Source organism: Rissa tridactyla, chromosome 8 (genome assembly GCF_028500815.1).
Source record: "Rissa tridactyla isolate bRisTri1 chromosome 8, bRisTri1.patW.cur.20221130, whole genome shotgun sequence".
Classification (NCBI taxonomy): Eukaryota; Metazoa; Chordata; class Aves; order Charadriiformes; family Laridae; genus Rissa; species Rissa tridactyla.
Window position 1 is genome coordinate 9516611 of NC_071473.1, and position 21872 is coordinate 9538482.

Genomic DNA, 21872 nt, shown 5'->3' on the forward strand with positions numbered 1-21872 from the left:
TTGCCTACTACGTCCTCTTGATTTTAGGAGCAAAACACTGAAAACAATCTTCTAGCTTAAAGCCAGGCCTGTATTCCTGGATGCAGCCAGGTTCAAAAATACCTGGTAGACTTAAATGCAAAGCAACACACAGTGTAAATTTTCACTTCTTCCACAGAGATAGACTCCCTGCTCCCATCAGTTTAGAACAGTATGGCCATCATCATGGCAGCAGAACTGGGCCAAACAGTTTGTTTTACTCAGGAAAACAAGATTTTCAAAGGAAACTGCATTTAGATTTTTTTTTTTCCTGAAATAAAACCTTGATTACCTCAAAGTCATGGAGAGGAATTCAGAAAGTGTATTTTCAATTTCAAAGCCCTTGAAGGATTTTTCTGAGGGAAAGAACTCTTGAAGTTTTTAGAGCTTATATAATTGTGATTTTAAACATGTGTTTTGACCTCATTTACTTATAATGTTTTACTAAGGAGTAAGTTATAAGAAATTTGTAAGTTTAAGTGTGTTCTGGGTAAATCAGAAAACACATAAGATAAAAGGTGGTCGCTTGTTCCCAAGTAAACTTCATTTTAAGAAGCTATGGTACACGGTCCACCTAGAAAAAAAAACAACGACCGTCCAACTACAGGGGCAAAAATTACTGGTTTATATTTCAATGCTTCTCTCCACTGAAATCTAATGAACTTAAATTTCTCATCTTGGGATTACGCAATTATTTTGGTCATATATATATATATAAAAAAATGGAATGAAAGAAAAAAGCAGCTAAACCACGTTTCTTTACAGAATTTGAACAGTAGATTTGCTATAGAGTAGTTGTTCAACTGACAACTATTTTCTGTGCTGCTAACTGCAAGAGATATTTTGTCATGGTTGGTAACTCTGACAGACTATTCACCAGAACTGCAGAATATATTCCAGTCTGCCTCTTTGTGAAAGCCCTGTGCAATTAAGGAAAAAGACAAACTAGCTTGGCCTCTCAGACTAACTAATCTTGCCAGTATGCTTTAGAAGACTTGATTAATACCTTACTCTAATTTAGTAACCTCTCTATGATCAGAAGGCCAACACTCAAGTTTCAGAGCAGTCAAAAATTTATTACAAAAAGACTACAGCCACTTTAGAAAATGCAAAATCTTTAGAATTTTTTTCTAGCTATTATGAAGATTTTTGTAAGTTACCACCACAGTTTCCACAACTGAAAGCCTGCCTTCAAAGCTGCAAATACATCATCTAAATAATGAAGACTAGGCATTACATGCTGAAAACTGGAGTTAATAAATGTGAATGAAACACCAATGATAAGTGTAAATCAAGTTGATACTTTAGACTAAAAGAAAACCCTCCATATGTATGAAGTTCTGTATTTTATATTTACTTGAAAAGTTCACAGTTCCAAGTATTTGCATCAACGCCACCAGGAACAAACTAAGTAAACCACTCTGCACAGATTCACTTTAAAGAACAGACTGTACTTCTGTTTGGCAGCCACCTCCTGTGATTATTTTAAGTTACGATATGTGGACCTGCATAAGAAAACAATCCATTCTGAAAGACTGACTAGCATTGATCTTCATTAACTAGGTACGGTGATAACACAATACTGCAAATTGCATGGTGGAACGCAAGGATCCAGAGCCACCCTTATGTATTACCTTTATCTACATGGTAGATATATGCTTCTTGAGTCATTGCAGACAGCAGATGCAAAACATTAGTATAAATCCTGACTTTGTCATCACTGTTATCCTCCCAAGTATAATCCTGGATCACATTTAGTAATCCTCGCACAAGAAACAACACTCCCTGTTCGGGATGGTCCTACAGAAAAGAAAAGAGGTAAGTCAAAAACAACAATGCAAAAACCCCAAAACAAAAAAAAAGCATTATTTGTGGTCATTCAGGGGTTTACAGTCACAATATTAGCTCTATAAAAGCAAAAACTACAAAAAATAGAATTAAAGGTGACATCTACTTTTCTGAAGTGTGCTTCCTTCAAATCCTTTTAAGAATATGCTCCAGTTTCCTTCTAAAATGGTCGTTTGACCCACAATCGTAAACTTGATCTAGGCAGCCTCCACAAACTTTGAAATGCTTTGTTTTCTAGTCACGGGGGAGTAGTACAAAATTAATTGTTAGCTTCTTAACAGCTAAGCCTCTATAATTAAACACACTGGGTAGAATTTTTTTTTTATTAAAAGAATGTCAGTAAGCTATAGAAACAAGTATATTACTCATATAATTATGAGTTTCAGAAGAACACCCACTCTGGGAAGTCAAAGTTACAGACAATCAACAATCTTTTCATATGAAAAGAATATAATTATAAAGACATCTGCTTTACATAAGCTACGAGTTTTTGCAAGCAGTTTTAATACTGCACGCAGCTTATGTGAAGCTGACAGTTGGTGCGATGATACCAACACACGTAGGACAAACCACAGTCCACTGGGGACACCTCCTTCTGATCAAGTATCCTGCAAAGTAAATAGGAGACAAAATAATGGAACCTAATTTCTGAATCCTGGTTATTTCATTTCAAGTTTTTCTTCATTACTGAATCTGAAAGGCTGGATCTCCCTCCTTCAATCATCTGTTAATGATCTGAGGCATTTCTCCGAGGAGCATCTAGTTCTGACGTAACCTTCCTCCAAAGTCTTACTTTTGCAGTCAGTGGACAGCGATGACACATCACAGTGGCATTAGCTCTTCCCTCCTGACAACACAGCACCTCCACTGTGCTGAGACGCCTTCCATTGGAAAAAGGAGAACACGCTGCTCTGATATGAGCATTTGGACAGCACTACACTGTGTGCTGCTTCATCAAACGTAGTCAAAGAAAAAAGGGAGGAGGAAACTATAAGGAATGTTTCGGTGAAGAGGAACAACCTACTTTCTCCAAGAACAAATGAATAAACCTCAAACTTTTTTTTTTTTTTAAACATGCCATTACACTAAGCCAACTGTTGCTGGGAAAGAAGAATCTTCTCGGAGAGGGACAGAACTGTTAACAGAGGAGGTAAAATCTTCAAGCTTTAGGTTTCTAGTGCAGTGAAATCTTGAGAGTCAGAGGTCTGTCTTTCTTCTCCAGGACAAGAGGCAATGGACAAAAGCTAGAACACAGGAAATTCCGCCTCAACGTGATGAAAAACGTCTTTACTTTGAGGGTGACAGAGCACTGGAACAGGCTGCCCAGAGAGGCTGTGGAGTCTCCTTCTCTGGAGATATCTAAAACCCACCTGGATGCATTCCTGTGCAACCTGATCTAGGTGAACCTGCTTTGACAGAGGGGTTGGACTAGCTGATCTCTGAAGGTCCCTTCCAACCCCTACAATTCTGTGATTCTCTAAGGTCAACAAAATACCTTGGCTATGTAAGTTTTATCTCAGGTCTTCCAGATCAGTTTACCATTTTTTCTCATCTTTTAGCTATAGCTGAAAATATAGGAAGGAAAATTACATATATATCTCTCTCTAAACTTGACAACTGGTTAAAAATTGGAAGGGTGTAGAATGGTAGTATTTTGTTAAATATTAATCAGAAGAGGAAGGTTATACCAAAACACATCTTCTAATTATTATTTTCAGACAAAAGATTAGGCAAGCTATAACAAAGAAACTAATGGAAACTAATAGAAAGTAGAGCTCTACATTTTTGCTGTCCTCAGGTATTAGATTTGATGAGTGTTCAGCTACAATACCAATTCTCTGCAAGGATCTGCTAAAACAGTAAATGATGTTTACACAGTTAAATGATGGCGAGATTTCATTCTGCCCCAAATCCAGTTAAGTGCAAGGTGCTACTGAGAGAGGCAATGCGGTACCTCCACCTCTGAACAACTGTCCTCCCCCTACCCCCATTTTGCATTGGGGTGAATGATTTTGCAGCCAACGAGCAAATCAGTTCAGCTTGCTCGTGGAAAGCTAACCACTGCCTCTCCCAGTCCCCAAAGCCCAGTCTACTCTAAATTTTTTAAACAGGAAAGTCAAAATAGTCTACTAGCCTATCTGCTATTCATACATGCACAACTTACCGGAACAACCAATAATGTGGAAAAAAAATTACAAAGGAACTCCAGGAGGAAGGCATCAGAAGGTCGCATCTTTCCATCTACACTGATCGTTTTTGGCACTTCAGGAACAAGGCTCACTGCAGCTTTGAAAAAAGCATCAGCTACAAAATAAAAATATAGTTGCTGTATTATCGCTCCAGCTACAATGGCAGTCACGCCTGTGATCCAACGATTGCTTTGAGTTCATTTCAAATAGACTACAGAAAATGAACGTATGTTTAACTGCAAAGAAACTCAAGACTCAGAGTCAAAATCTGTGGAAATTCAAGTGATGCTGTTTTTTCAAAAAAGTTCCCACATCATTCAAGACTTCTGAAATTGCAGTTCTTCTCCTTTGCTTAACAAGAGGACACCACTGTTTCAAATATATTGCACATATAATAAAAAAAAATTTGCATATAATTCAAAATTGACTTATCTAAAGAAATGCCCAGGAGAACGGGGAATCCAAAGGGGGAGAAAAGCCTATTAGATCATGCTAACTTGTTCATGAATTCATTCACAAAAGGCTGCTAAAGTTATAAGGAAGTATGGACAACTTCATTTCCCTAAGTATTTACAATCATTAAAAGTAAAATACTAATATAGTAGCAGAACCTGAAGTACTGCTGGTTACCTAGGTAACATTATTCTTTCCAAGAATCACAATACAGGAATTACAGAAACTATCCACCATTATGGCCTTGGCAAAATAGCTATTAAGAGGGTTTTCATAACTCTTTGATATGTCTGTAATCCTGCAAAAAAACCCAAAACAAACCCAAACAACACTTGAACATCTATTCCTCAATTTACTAAGGTAATATTCACAAATTATAACAACAGTATTTTCCCTCTTACCCTAGAAGACCTCCTATATATGCTAAGAGTTCGCAAAAAAATTCTGACAGCAACATTCTTTTGCACTTTCTTGGCTACATTTCAAAATATCCAAGTATCCAAATCCCATTCAAGCTGTTTAGCCATATACTTCAAAGCATCCTTCAGAATTAATACTGTATCTTTATTTCACAGCAACAGAGACTGAAGGTTGGAAATCGAGTTTTAGCATAGAGGAAAAGAGAATTCTTGGTGAAAGCCAGGAGGTGTTACACTCCGGGACAGAGATACCACTGACAGGCAGACATGGGCACTTCCAGGAGTGGAGCTTGCTCTGGAAAAATTAATTTGAGCACATGAGACTCCAAGCAAATTTGCTAAATATAGTACCAACTGATATCTAATTTAAGCTCAGAGGAATACCAGGGAAACATGTGCTTTGGAAAAACTGTAATTCTTCTGACTCTTATTTCTTTTCAGCGCACAAGTGCTCGAGCCCTTCTGAACTTTCCAGTGCTTAGAAAGCAGACCCCTTCAGTCAAACATCATGCTTCCTTTTATTCTGCACGTTCATTTTGAGGTGAAAGAATGTTTTAAATTTATTTTAAACAACATATAAGTTTCCACAGCCAGCCCAAAGGAAGGTAAGTAATCTTTCTCTGAGCTTTATTAGAGGAAAGAAAGCAGCAGCAGATGTTCATTCTAGCACAAGTAAATGAATTGCTGTCACTTCCACAGTTGTCTCAGCAGAAAAAAAAAGCACATGCCCCACATCACCATATAATCAAAACATATGACCAGACAAATGAAAAAAATGTGTCTCAGAAAATAGTCTGCATACCAAAGTACACAAAGTCTGTGCAGAGAATGCTCCTGCCTTCTGAAGCTATTTCATAATGGGAAAGAACGATCTGTGCAGCAATTGGGCTCTGCAATGAAAGAAGAGCTGCAAAGCACCTCACCTTCCTTTACTGCCTGCTCTCCCAGCAATCAGTCCTCGACATTGTCCTCTAAACTTCTGCCTTAGCACACACCCGAAATCTCTTATCTTCGCTATGAATAACTGCAATTTGTTTCCATTTACTCTTCTTGACCTCCTGCCAGTGCAGCAAACGAGAGCTGCCTTCTCACCTGGTTGAGCACCTTCAGAGACCTGAGCTCCCTCCTTACGCCCCCAGTAGGAGCAGCACGCCCAGTTCCTCCGCAGGGGACTGCCGCTGGCAGCGAGGAGACACCCGTCCGCACCGCAGAGCTCACCAAGCCCTGCCTTTGCTGCCACAAGCTACTCTGCTTCCATCTTTTCCTTCCCTAAGCACGTCAGTCCCACGGCTGCTGCCTCCCTGCCCATGGGGCTGCTCTCCTCCAGCCACTGCCGTGGGGCTGTTTGCGGGTCACCCACCGAGCCCCCCACACTGCCACTGGCTCAGCACGGCTGGGACACTGCCGGGCTGCTGCCACCGTGCTTTGAATTCTTCTTCCTTGCCTCGCTCCCCCTACCCTTCACACAGCACAGCAAGGGAAGCCACAAAAGCAATAGAGCATAAAAGCAGGTAGTCACCTTTTCTATTAGAGAGAGGTATTTTACTTCGGTACATCCAGAAGTACTGGCACAAGAGAATATATTCATTTTGCTAGGAGTTCAGCCAATCTGTGCTAACCACAAGTTTGTTCTTCATTGGAACACTAAAAGCACATTCATCCAAGTTATATGTGCTTTGCAAGAAGCAAAAATAAAAATTCACATTAATGCAAAGGTTTTATTAAAGAGCTTGAAGAAAAGTAACTGTCCTCCAAACTCTACCACCCTACTCACTTGTAGAGAGGTGTCAGAGTGTGCATCACACGCTCTGAGTTTGAAGGGAAAGTTCACTAAATAGGTTGTCACAGAAGTGCTATTTTCTTAAGAAGTATGAAATAACCATCAGTATTTAATTCTGAATTACACTAATTATGAGGTTATGCAACAGTGCTTTCTCTATATCTTTTAAAAAGTCAATTTATAAAGCTATTACTGTAGAGATGTTTTAAGAGAAACCCATACACTCACTTTTCCTGGCTTCCAAAAGGTATAAGGAACCACTTAAAAAGCACCAAAAACCACAACGTTATGTTCTTGATTAAAATAAATAAATAAATAAAGGCTTCTTCCAGTGAAGGCTGCTGTTTTCTTATCTGCCTAAAGTACGATACTGCTTCTGAAGTTAACTGCTACTGTTAACTTAGATAAGGGGAGAGCAGCCTGCACATTACAACAAATCATCATGATAAAGTCTTCCCAGACCGCTGTTAATATTGGGTGCAGTGCTCCGAACATGACATACTTCATGCTTCGCTAAATTTATCCTTTCACAGCAGGTCCTTCATTTTGGTTGACCATAATCCTATAAATCTTTCCCCCGAGCACACATGCTGACCTTCAGGCTACAAAAACTATCAGTCTTGGATATCCAAGTCAACACTTTCAGTAATACTCTCCTACAGAAAAAGCTAGTGAAATTGGTGTTGAATGTTTTGCTGCTGTCAATATTCATGATGATATGTACACACACACATTTAATTACACATACACACAAATATATGTACCTCCATATTTTTCTATATATCAATCTGTCTACACATAAAAATTTAGCTTGCATTGTATTCGCTGCATCTGTGACAGTCAATTAAACTGTACTAATTTAAGATTTCAGGCAGGCAAAAAACCAAGGAGGAACAAAGCCATTAGAAATGGGAAAACAATTAAGCTCCTTAAGTCCACCTTCAAAGAGCAAAAGGGAATGAGTTTGACATACCTATACAAACTATTTTTAGTCACGGATACAATTACACAAGGCTAAGTCCACCCAAAGGACAAAACCAGGGACCATATGCCATCTTCTGCATTCCACTTCACCTTCGTGTCCTACAGCGCTGTCAAGCGTATTTTAATACTCTGAAGATTTTGCTTCCACATCAGAGATGTTGGAAATTTAATGAAGCCTTCTACTCCAGTGCAAAAAATTAACGGGAAGCAAGCATGGGGTATTTTGTTGCCCTTTTTTTTTTTTACTCTGTTAAGTAACACATTGCAATGCTTCATTGTCGAAGCAGTAAACATTTGTAACTCCTTCTCCTCACATTGATGAGGTCACTGTAAGAGTTTTGCCACATCGTTGAAATGTGTTTTTCCCTTGAGCTATTGAACATTCTCCGTCTTAAAACCCTCTACACATCACTTCCAATCCAGAAACTACACAGAGTTATCTGAAGTAACAAAGATGAAATAAGAAAATAAATGCGCTGGTGCTTGGTGAACTGGAATGTAATATGTTATTTCATACTATTTTGTATAATTCATACTATGAATTAGCTGCAGAGAGAAAGGTAATTATGTGGATGAAGCGTGCTAGTTTTTGGGATAGCTTGATTATAGATTGTTTGCAAGGCCTTAGTAGTACTTCCGGACAAAGGCACACAGAGGCATAAGTGGAAAGGAAAGAGTCGTACAGGGAGATCACACAGTATGAGCAACAACACTGGATACAAGACATTTGATTCTTAAAATGTAATCAGTAAATACAACATATGCCACACTCCCCCCCAAAAAGACCCAAAAAAGAAAACAACCAAACCTAAAAAAACCCCCACACCACAAATTTCAGCCTGCCTCTCTAAATTCCATGTAATCCCTACAGACTGTGAGGTAAAGTATCATTAGCAGTCTCTACAGAGAGCTCCATTAGTAATACTGGAAACTTTGCAATAATAAATGCTATAATTAAATACTGTAGTTTCTCCTCATTATATGTGGTAGAAAAAAAAAAATAATCAAAGGAGGCGGATACATGGAAAAACATGATACAAAACTGAAGAGTCAATATGGTTTTTGCAGAAAGAAATCATTCCTCAGAAGTCTCTCAAGTTTTCCAAAAAACCATCAGGTTTGTGTTTAAAAGTGACCCAGCCAATAAATACTTAAATTTTAAAAAAACATTTCACAATGTCCCTCATAGAAAAGGTTCTTAAAACAACTAAGTTGACAAAAGATAAGGAGGAAAGTCCTCCTGAGGATTCATAACTTAATAAAGGATGGGATGGAGGGGGAAGGGAGCAGGAATGACAAGTTTTCACAGTGGAGTGAAATGACTTCTGCGTTCCTTAAAGTTTTGCAGAGAGACAGGTCCTTACGATGAGCTGGGAGGTGACAATGTTTGCAGGCTAGTCTGGAACCTGACTGCAAAGCATCGCAGTTGGAGCTCATGATTCTGAGCAATAAAGTAGCAGATGAAATCTAATATTAGTAAGGCACGCGGGGAAAGAAACAGCCCTTACTGTAACTATAGAAAGATAAGCTCTAAATAGGCTGTTTACACTCATGAAAGATTTGGGAGTCATTATAGATGGTTTCCTGAAAACGACATCCTAAACAGCTGTTGAAAAGGCAAGGCAATTGCAAGAATCACTAGGACAGTAATGGAAAACTGAAGCGTCATTGTATCATTTACATAGGTGTTGGGCATTTATACCTGGAATACAGTCCTGACCTTCCCATTTCCAAAAGGATAAAAAGAAGATTAAAAACGTGCTAAGGCATGGAACCGTTCCCTCATTAGAAAAAAATCATACTGACACAAATTCTTCAGGAACTTTCAACTCCATCACCTCATAGGTAGCAGGAAGAAAATGAAGCAAGACTGACAGAATATTTCACAGTATTATCACTAGTAGCTGAGCTGCACGCCCTGAAACACCCAGCTAACATTTAAAAGCCATACAGAAATAAATCCCCAAGTAGCACATTTACAAGTTGCATGTAACTGTGGAACTCACTGTCACATGAAGTAACAAAGGCCAAAAAGTAAAAATTGATTAAAAAATTAAATTCGTAAGTATTGGTCCATCTATTTTATGAAATACCGTGGTCCATATGCAACCTTTGTTGAAGGATGTATTTAGACCGCCTGCAGCTGAGAGCTAGGAAGCATCATTCTACATTATTGTTTCCTGTATGTTCCCTTATGAGATGCTACCAGACACTTTTGAAAACAGGTCATGGGCCAGACAGACTTGAAGGACTGACAACCTGATCAGAAATGCCAGTCTGAAAAGCTAACAGAGACAGAGACGTCATCTCTCTCAAACCATATGGAAAAGCTATTGTCTGGGATAAAGGGAGGAACAAGAAAAAGCTCAGTGAATGGGAGAAGTTTGCAGGCGTGGAAATCCCAGGTAACAGCACGAGTCATTATTTTGTTCAAATAAAGCAACATTTAGTATTACTAGTAAGGAAAACAGTGCCGCATCAGTTTCTCCCAAAGCTACTTTGCTGCCTTCAAGGAAAACGGTATTAAAAAACGTAAGAGAGACAGTGAATACTGATCTCACCAGAAAAGTATGAGCCAAGAAATCCCAAAATCTGTAATTGCGAAAACCTTTTCAGGTCCTTATTTCTCTAAATTCTTTACCTCAAATTCGCTATATATTTATATTCCTCAGATCTACAAAGATTTTAGGAGATTAGGAAGGACTACTAAAAATCGTTATCGAATGCTACTGAGAAAATACACTAAAAAATTATTAGACCATGATTAAAAATTACTTATTAGATATTCCATACCATACTTTCTCTGAAGTGTGGCTGAAGCCTCTCATATTTAGAGAACATTCATGGAAAAGTAACACTTTCTGAAGTAGAAAGAGAAATTCCTTTTGCAGTCTACTACTGAAACCGTGTTGCAGCTATGTTTGAAGAACAGAACGAATATAAAGAAATACATTAAGAATGTATGCTTCAGAATTAAAATCTGCATTTGCTAAACAAAATAAGGATCTGTGTCAGTTGATTTGGGGGACAAAGAATCTCCATTTTTATAAAGTTCTACATTCAACAATATCCCAGTGAAATTAGTCACACAGAATCAGCTGAATTACTTTATTCGCTCAGTGTGTTACTTCTGAAGCCAGGCAAGGATTTCACAGTCTTTAAAATAAAAATGCTGCTCAACACACATTACCAGAAAGTTGCGTCATCTTTACCCACCTGCTGAATGCTGTGACCAATTGTTGTCACCAATTAAAAAATCATGCTGTCTGTTCTTTGACAGGCAAAAGGAGCGTTTCCACGGGGAGGAAATACATGCAATTAAAATAACACCTATATCTCAAAAATCCAGAAAAGTGAAACAACAGAGCGCGCATTTAATCTCAATTCAGTCCAAGCACTCCCTATGACAGAAAGCACGACTGATGGGAATTTATTATTCTACATTGGCAGCACGCAGCATTCTGTGGCTCAGTTAAAAAAAAAAAAAGGAAAGCACATTTTTGTAAAATCTAGCATCTTCTGTTCTAAGTTGGGCTTTTAGTGGGCTCTCCAGAGGTACAAGCTATGCATCCAGGACAAAATCACCTAAAACATTCCAAACGTAATTAGAGATTCATTCAATTTAAAGCACCTCTTAGCAGCCGGGGATGAGACACAATAATTATGTTTAATACATGTTGAATAGCATACCTGGACAGACATCTGCCAGTACATTAACACTGGACTTTTCATGAGCCTATAAATTCATGTTTCTGACCCATTTCATTATATTAAAGAAAATCTATTCCAAGAAAAATTACAATTACAGTTTTCTAATACTGAAGTATTTGGGTAAGGTCAAACAAGCACCACACAACTGCTTTGATTAACAGTGTGGCAAATCCCAGCAGGCAAGGCTGGGATTTGGTGGAGGAAATTGGAACAGTGAGACACTAGGACTGATGGTCTACTAGTGCTGCCCTGGAGCCTGCAATGAGGCAAAACCAAACTCCTCCCGTTACAAGCAGATTAGCTGTGCCTCTCCAGCTGTTGGTAGTTTACCAGTGCAATCCTCAGATTAGCAAACTTTATTTACTGTTATGACGTGCACATCCTCTTTATTAAAAAGCCATCTTTTAAATTCCCCTTAACTACCCCAATAGGTAATTATTCTCCTTTTTCAAGTTAGATATATTGGCAATTAGAGAAATTTTCCTATTGCCAACAGAAGTCTGTTCTGTGAAATTCAATTTTCTTACATGTTTAAGTGAAAATTCAACTCACTGAAATAGCAGACTCCCTGTAGGAACTTAAAACAAATACAAGAGTTTAACTTGCTAAAAACAGCAGCTGAAATGTTTAAAGAGAAACTGCATGCACATGCACACATGCCTGCCCCACTACTGAGCTATCAGATCAGGTACATTACCTTGCAGTTTTATTTCTCTTTCCAATATTAAACTGATTAAGCTAATGCCAATCAGCATGAAATAAAGGTTAAACACAAGACACAATTTCAGTTCCTAGCCTAATGCTATCATTAATTGCACACTCTTAAAACTTCACTTCATGCTGCATTGGTTTTAGTAGATCAGTGCCTAATTGGCATCAGTTGACTCAGTTAACTGACTGGATTTAAATTTGCTGTTATGAATTAATCAGTACTTCTTATACACATGAAATGCATTCAGTTGAGATACAGACTAAACTGTGTTAAAAGTAACTTTCAAGGACATGTTATCTGATTATGATACATCAGAATATGCAAAGACAGATCACAAAAAATGTCCCAAGACTGGTGTCACTGTTGCCTAACTGGTTAACACATGTTAAATTACTCATGCAAGTGACATGTCTCTGAACACAAATTATGCCCAAAATAGCTTTTCTAAGGAAGGAAAAAAGTGTATAAGAATAAAACCTTGGTAATCAAAGTGAGTTACTGAACATCACAGTTTTGTATGTGCTTCATTTCAACAGAAGCTGAAATGGACCAAATACTGCTCTCTCTAGCTCCTGAGTCTAAAAGTCAGGACAGAGTGGTTAATAAATAAGCATTTTAGAGATTGAGTTCATAATAGATTGCATATACCTGCTACCTTAAAAGACTTCAGAATGGGGATCCTATTAATCATTCGGCGAGCATATGTCAAACAGCAGCTGTGCACATTTATAAACTTCCACACTGAAAAATCTGGACAATTGTTGGGGCCCAGGAGTCTCACTCAGAGAAGACTTGGATCACAAAAATATTGGAAAAGCAGTTTATAAATGGAAAGATTATTAAACCACAGAGTTGGTCCTAACATGGCAGGACACGTGTTCAAGGCTTTGAGCAGCCTGGTCTAGTGGGAGGTGTTCCTGCCCATGGCAGGGGAGTTGGAACTAGATGATCTTTAAGGTCCCTTCCAATGCAAACCATTCTGTGATTCTATGTCATAATCCTCAAAGACCAAATATTACAGAAAAATTGCTTTGGATTGGCTTCCAACAAGAGATGCACTGCAACACAGCAACAATAACAAAAATTGGTACAAAGGATAAGTTAAGCTGGTCAATTAAACAAAACACCATAGGAAGAAAACGCTAGTCAATTTTTGGTAAACTCTATTATCTACAAAGAAACTGCACAATATTAATTGCACAACAACAGACTTTGCAGATCTTTTATTTGCAAAACATGCTTGGACACAACAGCCAGCTTTACTCTAAATCCCTCTGCTTTGCTATATGGGCAGCATCAGATTCAAAACAAAGGAACATAACAGTCACCCTGTACTAAAAAGTCGTAATCAGCATCCGAAGTCAGCTTGTTTGTGCAGCTGGAACTCACTGGTAAATGCAGAGCTTGGAAAACAAGCTCTCGTGAAGAAGCACAGAGCTAAAACAAAGAATTAATAGCCACAACAAAAGATGCTGCAAAGTAATCCAATTTACCACTCTCACAGCTCCACTAAAAACATGTCAAGGAAAAGGATTTACCACTGGAAAGCAGACATTCAAAGACAGTATTAAAACTACAAAACAAAGTAGAATCACATCACTTTAAAAAGGAAAAGAAAGATACTGTGAACAGTTAAAAAGTATGAGAAGACTTTCAGAATAGGTATTCTACTTGTGACGGGAACAAGATCATATTAAGTAGTGATGTAGACTTAATGCTCGTTCTAGTCCCAGAGTAGCTCCAATTTTTTTCCCCCAAATCACTTTTTGTCAGAATTTCCAATTACTTAAGACTGAGCTAACAGGATAGCTAAAAACTGGCCCTGATTCAATCAATAATTCAGATCAAAAAAAAGAAAACATATTTTTTGTTCTTCATAATATCTGGTGTTACTCCATTGTTCCATCTGATATAGTGGCATATTTCTTAGTTAAGCATTTATCACACACATGCTTCGATAGCAAGTTTCTGGTGTCATTACTTAAGTTGTAATTCTTTTTCAGCTCATTGCAGGATTTTGTCAGCCTGTGAACTACTACACAGATGAACTAGTTTCTTTTTGCATGGTAATAATAAAGCACATCATTTGTGATTAGAGCTCTTGCATAATTATGCAGGAGAAAAACATTCCATGCTTTCCATAATTTCTAAGTCATTTAGGACAACCTACCTCACAGCAACGACCGTGTCAACTACAGTCAGCTGTCTGGGTTATTTAGATCACAGGATTAGTGTCAGAAATTAAGAGCCGCTTTAATATGACAATCACTGTAACACTGCTTGAAACAGGGCTGTATTTTAATTACCTCAAATATATGACTTAGGATTTCAACAAAGTTATTATCCACAGCTAGAAATATTCCTGAAATAAGAGAACCTTTACATAGACAAATTCATGCCTTACCTTGTGAAAGGCACTGATTTGCCAGAGCAACCTGTCCCGAGTGTAGATACAGATTAAGACGTGTGAAAATACTGCTCAGAGATGGAATTGTAATGAAGCAGAAGGCAACACAAGCCTAAAGCAAATAAAAAAAATTAAACTGAAGAAAATTCCTAACTCAGAGTTACAGCAATCATTACTGATTTCATACATGATTACGTGTGTGGAACTTGTCAGAGCAGGGGCATAGTGTGTACTTGGGAGGCGGCAGATGTAGTGCAGCCTGCTGCAGCTTTAGACCTACTGCAGCAGCCCAGAAGGCGTGCATACAGAATATGGCCAGTGCCACCTTAGCTAGCCTTTGTCCAGGGCACCATACACAGGTGCCGTAAACAAAAATCCATTAATTAGTGGTAGCATATGCAAACACCTTCAAAACACATGAAGACGAAGACATCTTAGTTGCTAAGCTTCAGGTGAGAAGAGGGGAACGCAAGCAACCTGCATAGCCCATGCATAGTTCAAAGCTCATTTGACCATATCTATATAAACTTGGAGGCACAAAAGCTGAAAGGAGCACTTTATTTGAAATTCAGACACTGATTTCAGCATATCAACACTGATATTATGAGACAGAAGTTTAAATATATTCTTTTCGCCCTATCTCCCATTTTCTCTGTGATTGAGTTAAATAGAAAATAAGTATTTTATTTCAAATACAATTTGAAAAGCTGAGCTTTCTAGAATTCACAGAACTACCTCTCCAATGAACCTTCCTTTGGAGAGGGAGTCAATCTTGCTGCTCTTTTTTAACACAGAGCTGCTATTAGGTGCTTTGGGTCTTTTTTTCTTAAATGGCAGCATTTAGCTTTAGAGAGTAAAGATCAATGGTAACAAGAGAAAGTGAGACTACAAACAGTGTTAAAAAATACCAACATACTGTTTTTACAAAAATTATAAACTTAGGTGGCAGCAGATAGTATTATCTGCTAAGAAGGGAGGCTCAAAGTTTATTAGAGTTAAGACCTACCCTGACAAACGCAGCAGTCTTTCTGGAATGATTTCCTTTCATCACCTTTCTTGTTTCCATTGCTAGTTGGTTCACAGACTACGCGTAAAAAAGAAAAGCAAGTAATTAAGAAAAATGCACAGATTTATTAGGTCAGTGGCAAATAACAAACTGCATGTTTTACTGCATGCATTTAGAGAACAGAAACTGTCAAAAGGGATCCTGATATGGTGTGCCTTTACTGTACTATTACATTTTTACTTGGAGAATTTTAATGACTGTTCCTTAAAGCAAATATGATTCTGAAGGTTTGTGAATGTAGACTTGTTGATTTATTCAAGGCTTTAGATCCTCCCTTGCTTCGCAGCTAGAGTGCTGTCATCACCTCCTTCCTGGCATAAAAAAAATCATGATTTCTAGCTAACACACTTATTAAAAAACAAACAAACAAACAAAATAATAGAAAGATTTAAGAAAAGATACAATGTTGCAAAGGAATCAGCTGCAGCTAATGCTCACCTGACATGTGACTCAATACAGAACAGAGATTAACCTTCGCAATCACAGCAGGGCTCTGCCTATATCTGCAGCAAGATACAGTCTAATCTCTCCTAGATAGAGGATTATAGAAGAACGAACCCAAATTCTGAATGCACAAAAGTGACGTTTATTTTATTAGACATGAAATCTCTTGCAAGATAGCCAGTTTTCTTTCTTGCAATGATACCACGCATGCCTGTCAAGCAAGAACTTCAGAGAGTTTGGAGTGATAAAATGAGAGACAAGATCAAAGTCTACTTTAAAAACACCTGATAAAAAGACTTCAGACTTATTTTGACAGACCAATAATCTGGGCAGGGAATGGGACAACTGCAAATATATCCCCACTTATTATGATAATGTAGATAAACTGTAGCTTACATGAATCAACTGCACAAGAACAGGCTCCAGATTGCAAAACATTGACCTGGCTTCAACATAGAAACTCAGCTGTTGTTCGAAGTCACGGCCAAATGAAACCTATAAAAGACAAAACCCCCCCTAGATTTTACCATTGTAGGCCATTAACTTTAAGAAATATAAAACTGCACGCAGATAAACCACAGACATTCAAAAAGCTCACCACTAACAACAAAATAGTCCGTTTAACTGTCTGCTTTCCTATACTTAACCTTCAGGGAAACTTCAAAGTTTTGCTGGGTTTTTTTGTCCATACTCCACATAATCTTCTACTTCACAGATCAAGTAGTTATCAGGAATACAAAATTTAAATCTAGATTTGTGAAGTGTTTTCAAAACTAGCAGAACTCTTGACTCTTTACGGAACAGGGGCAAAGTCTTGGTATAGTTCATACTTAAAAAGGTAAAACAAAAACAAACCCAGAAAACCAGAAATAGATCAGTGAATCTGTATTCAGATTCCTGTAATTTCTAGTTGCTACAGCGCCTCCATGAGAAATTAGCATCGTCCTAACTAGATATACCAGTAAGAGAAGCAGGTTTTCCTTGAGTTTGGTTAATAAATATACGCTTATACAGTATGGCAAAAGCCTGCAACCTTGCAGGCTGGCAGGAAAGAAGAGAAATCAAAAACAACCTTGTGTGAGAGCACTCTACTTCCAACCCTCCAGATTTTAAAAAACTAAGTGCTGTCAGCTGGAGTGTCTCAGCTGTCAATTAAAAGCCCAGCAAGAGAAACAGTCTCCAGGCAGTCTACATTTGTGTATTCAAATGGATTTTTTTTTTCTAATAGAAGTAAAGGCTGCATTATTTATTATTTCTCAAGCCACATGGGAATGAAGTTTTTACAGAATTAAAATAAAAATTACATTTAATCTATACAGTGAAAGATCAGAGGAACTACACCAGAAAAACAAAGGATTGCTTCTTATATTGCAGACAACTGTCTTTGCCATTGCTCCATTTGTGCAACTGCTGATTCTTGAGTCCTCATCTCAAGAAAGCTTCTCTAAAAACATAACATTTTCCACAAAAAAGCCTGACTGTAAGGATGACTGTTACAACTGCTTTTCCCTCCACATCTTAATGTGTGCTGTTTTAAAATTTATAACTAGTCATTTTGCTGCTACGGGCTTTTTCCCCCCCCTAAACCAAGACTATAAAGCCACATCAAATATAATTCAATGTGGGAAATCCTCCTAAAGGAAATTATGCAATATTATACTGCATATAAAGCTTAATAACAAAAAATTATATTAAAAACATATTAAATAGCAAATTACTATAGCTGAAGAGAAAGCAACCATCTAGACATAAATTCATAAAATTGCAACAAAGAACGAAGAGGACAAGCAGAGATGAAGCCTGTCAGCTCTGACTTTGTGAAAGAAAAGCCAAGCACTGAGAGTACCTGGTTAGAGAATAAAAAAAACCTTGAGAACATCTACGTAAAACAACTTGAAATCTCAAACAAACAGACAAGAACAAAAAAATTTACTGGCATAAGAGAGAGGGAGGGGTTGAAAATTAATTTCAAGACATAACTACTGGTGGGTTTTGGGACTACTAATTTGGTGATACAAATTATCTCACTTGTAAGTGAAGATAAACAAAACCAAGAATAACATGCAAGTTATATTTACTTTGTGTTTTTTAAAGCTGGTATTGGTTCCACTTAGAGCTGGGTAGTGGAACTTCATTCACATAAGTCAGTGACCTCTCTGATGCTATAATTTGCAAGACTTTAATCGCTCTTTAACTTTTAAATACTTACCATGTTTTACATGAGATTTGAAAAACTAGCAGAAAATATGATTAAATAAACAACGTGTGCACTTTCAACTCTCATATTGCAGCACGTCAGCTTCTGTCTTAAGCAGGTCAGACACAGTCTCCGATTCAGCTCCATAGGCACCTGTTTCTCCTGGGGACCTCATGAAAATCCGAGCTCTAAGGTACATCGCAACAGTTGCATGCAATTGTCACTCACCATTTTTATGAATCCATTTATCAAAGCTGCTAACATTCTTTTCTCATCCTCAAGTGTTAGTGCACTATAAGAGAAAATTTATGCAGTACATTTTAGAATATTGCTTATCTTATTTATCTGTAAAGGTTCAAATGATATATACTACTTTAAATAATGTTATGTCCATATAAAATATTCATTGCACACTAAGACACTAAGCTCACAATTTGAGTTATAAAGCAATAAAACTAATTTTAATATGAATATCACCAAGTCAACCATGCAGCAAACTAAATTCCAAATTTAAAGAAAAAGTAAAAGTTGCTAGAGTGTCTTTAGATTTTACAGAAACTCGGATTTTGGCACGAAGAGAACAAAGCTAAGCTAATATTCTTTCTGCAGCAAGCAAATGGCTTCAGTCTTATGTTAGAACAGGAGAACTTGAGTAGGAACTGATTATAAAAACCCAAAGAAATTAGTAAATCTATTTTTAGAAGAAAGTTATCCTATTTAAGGGGAAAAGGCTTTAAAATACACTTTAAATAGTTTATGTAATAGTTCATCTATTTATTTTAGAAACGACACTAGTTTATTGGTTTGGGGGGGTTGTTTTTGTTTTGCTTTTTACTAACCCTGCTGCGTAATTTAAAAAATAATTAACATCACCCCATTACAGTGTTGCCTTTTTGATGTTTTAGTAAGAACTGAACTAAACTGATACATAAAAAGAGTTTCTTTTCAAGATTATCACAGATACCTATTCTATAGCAAGAGTCCAAATCTGATTTGAAATAAATTTACATCACATGAAAATCCAATAAGTCAAACCTGTTTCACTGAAAATGGATGAACAAAAAGTCAAATTACAACTAACTAATACAATTTAATCCTTTTACTGTCACATACTTGGCTCCAGCTTTGACCTTTAGTATATCAGTTACCAATTTCCTAGCTCAGACACCAGATGGGAAGAGAACAATAGTTTTATTATACAAATTCAGTAAAGGAGGAAAGAAAATCTCAGCTTGATTAGCTCATTAGTGCACTGCCAATCAAAAGAGTCAACTGATGGGCTCTGAAAGGCTCAGAAGACTTGTAATGAGATCTCCGGGTCAGTTATAGGTTTCCAGTTCAATTCTGAATCAGACCCCTACCAGTCTAAAGGCAACAGCCTTTATCCTCCAACAGCTGTTACGGGGGTCAGCAAGCCCTACACAATGGGCTGGGAGCTTCCTGAACCAGGATGTAAAAATAGATGCAGGAGTTACTTTAAGATAGTTAGAATTTATGATGGTTTGCCAATAAGAAATGACACAACAGAACCAGGCAAACAATGTACACCATCTTAACTCAGCTAAAAGAACCGCTGGTTTAAGGGATTTTAAGGACCTTGGCAAACTATCAAAATTGTTTTGGCAAAACGGCAGAGGAAGTACCAAACATGGATTAACATAAACGGCTTAGTTTTTTTAATTAGCTGTTTTAGCTTCAATATATTGTTCTATTTAAAGGCTGAAGTGCTTTTAGTGCAACATACAGCCAAATAAGGTGCTCTAACCCAAATAAAGCACTCTAGATGGTATAAATTGGAATTACATGCCAAATCTGATTTCTTTACTGGCAGTAAATCTTGCATTCATGGCATATCAAGGCTGAGAAAGTTACAAGTTCTCTTAAAGCTTCTGCCATACTGAGAGGCTGAAGAAGAAACTGCGCCCTTACAATTCTACTCAACCCAAAACTAGAAGGAAAAAAAGGAGATTTTTGCTCTTAAGGTCTAAAATTTGCAGCATTGTGATTCTGTCTCTATTTTCAATCAGAGATTTCTGTGTGATTTTTGAGAGTTACCTACAACCTACCATAACTCTTTCACATTGCAGAAGCTTGATTTACAAGTATCTGCCAGTACTGCAAGACCCTCTACTTCGAAGTACTACAAAAATGTAAAGAAAATTATCATAGTCAAGTTTGGCACACAAACACCTTTTTTTCCTACTTATAAATCTGTTTGAAATAAATATTAACAGAAATTACAGGTAGACTGTCAAGTCATAATTGCTGAGGACTTGGCATATCAGAAGACATTTGGCACAGAGAAGAAACAATATCCTGACCTATACACAACTGGTATTCAAACAGTGAGGGTGCAACAGGGCACCCAGGATCCCTAACAACCTCAGCCCTCAAAGTCAACGGGAAAAGAGAAAAGGAGGATTTAGGGAAAGACATGGATGGTTCAAGAGCTTCTCCTCTGTTCTTGCTTCCCCTACTCAAGTTCCTAGAAGTCTTCCAGGTGTCCTTCTAAAGATTTCACACCACTTTGTAATGACTGAAAAAAGTGGCTCAAAAAAAGGGTATAACTGAGTAGGGCAATCTGTGCTTTAACAGCTACATATTAATTTAAATCTCAAAAGTAGTTCATTATCCACTATAACTCAAAGATTACATTAGTTTCACTCTCAAAAATATTTTTAAAAGATTGGACTGTTTCATGTCTCTGCTTCACTAGACAACTCTAAAAAAATAAATTGCTACTTTCCTTTTAAAATTCTGCTTCAGTATTCAAAATAAAGCAGTAATTAAAGAGCAAATGGTATGTGCTGCCACTTCACTGCACAGCTCTTCCCTCACTGCTAATTGGATTCATGTCTTAATCCAACATGAAACAAACAGCCTCAGAAGTGGGGAACTGTACAACAAGCATGCAAACTTCGCATAAACGATAGTTATTAGCATGAGTAAAGTTAATCTTACTTCACAGAATCGTGCATCGTCTTGCAGATATGCAGAAGAGCATTGAGTATAACAGGATCCTTTGTAGATTCCTGCTGATGCCTATAAAATGTTTTAGAAAAAGTGATGAAAAATCCTGCTCTGCCAAAATGAAAAAAAAAGAATAAAGTAACACCGATTTAATGCGTAATTCCGATCATCAGCATTGTACGACCCTACAGAAGTTTTATATTCATTTTTTAACAAACAGAACTCCAAAGATCACATGGTTAATAGACATAAAATTCCAACAAATGCCAGTCAAGAAATATTATCTTAACGCACGGAGCTTTTCTGCCAAGCCATAGAATCTGACTCCTTAAGGGACACAACAAGCTAGATGTGACACACTGAGGAAATCTAAGAACGTCAAAAGAAAGCAATCCTCGATCTACCAAGAAGCAATATAGTTTCTCATTTACTGATGGACGGTCAGGAAGGGCAAGTGTCACATTTAGGTGCAGAGGCACACGTGCAGTGGAGCACCTCTAAGATGATTAAGGGGCTGCAGTATCTCTCATATGAGCAAAGGCCAAGAGAGCTAGGACTATTTAGCCCAGAGAAGAGAAGGCTTGGGCAGGCTTAGCGGTGTATATAAATAACCTGAAGGGAAGATGAAAAAGAAAAAAAGTGTTTCAAGGAACCTGATAATTATTGGGGGGGGA

The 21872-nt window shown here is 37.6% G+C and overlaps 1 protein-coding gene across 4 annotated transcripts in view; it reads right to left on the bottom strand.

Moving 5' to 3' along the window:
* The window catches only part of VPS35L (VPS35 endosomal protein sorting factor like), a 54783-nt gene that overhangs the window by 8686 nt on the left and 24225 nt on the right, over nt 1-21872 (bottom strand). For all 4 annotated transcript variants that reach the window (XM_054212922.1, XM_054212921.1, XM_054212924.1 and 1 more), the window contains 7 exons: nt 21190-21270; nt 18457-18520; nt 16428-16526; nt 15528-15605; nt 14519-14633; nt 4031-4170; nt 1653-1818 (listed from right to left, as the gene is read on the bottom strand). In XM_054212922.1, the coding sequence (XP_054068897.1) occupies nt 1653-1818; nt 4031-4170; nt 14519-14633; nt 15528-15605; nt 16428-16526; nt 18457-18520; nt 21190-21270 (743 nt within the window). The remainder of the gene's footprint in view (nt 1-1652; nt 1819-4030; nt 4171-14518; nt 14634-15527; nt 15606-16427; nt 16527-18456; nt 18521-21189; nt 21271-21872) is intronic.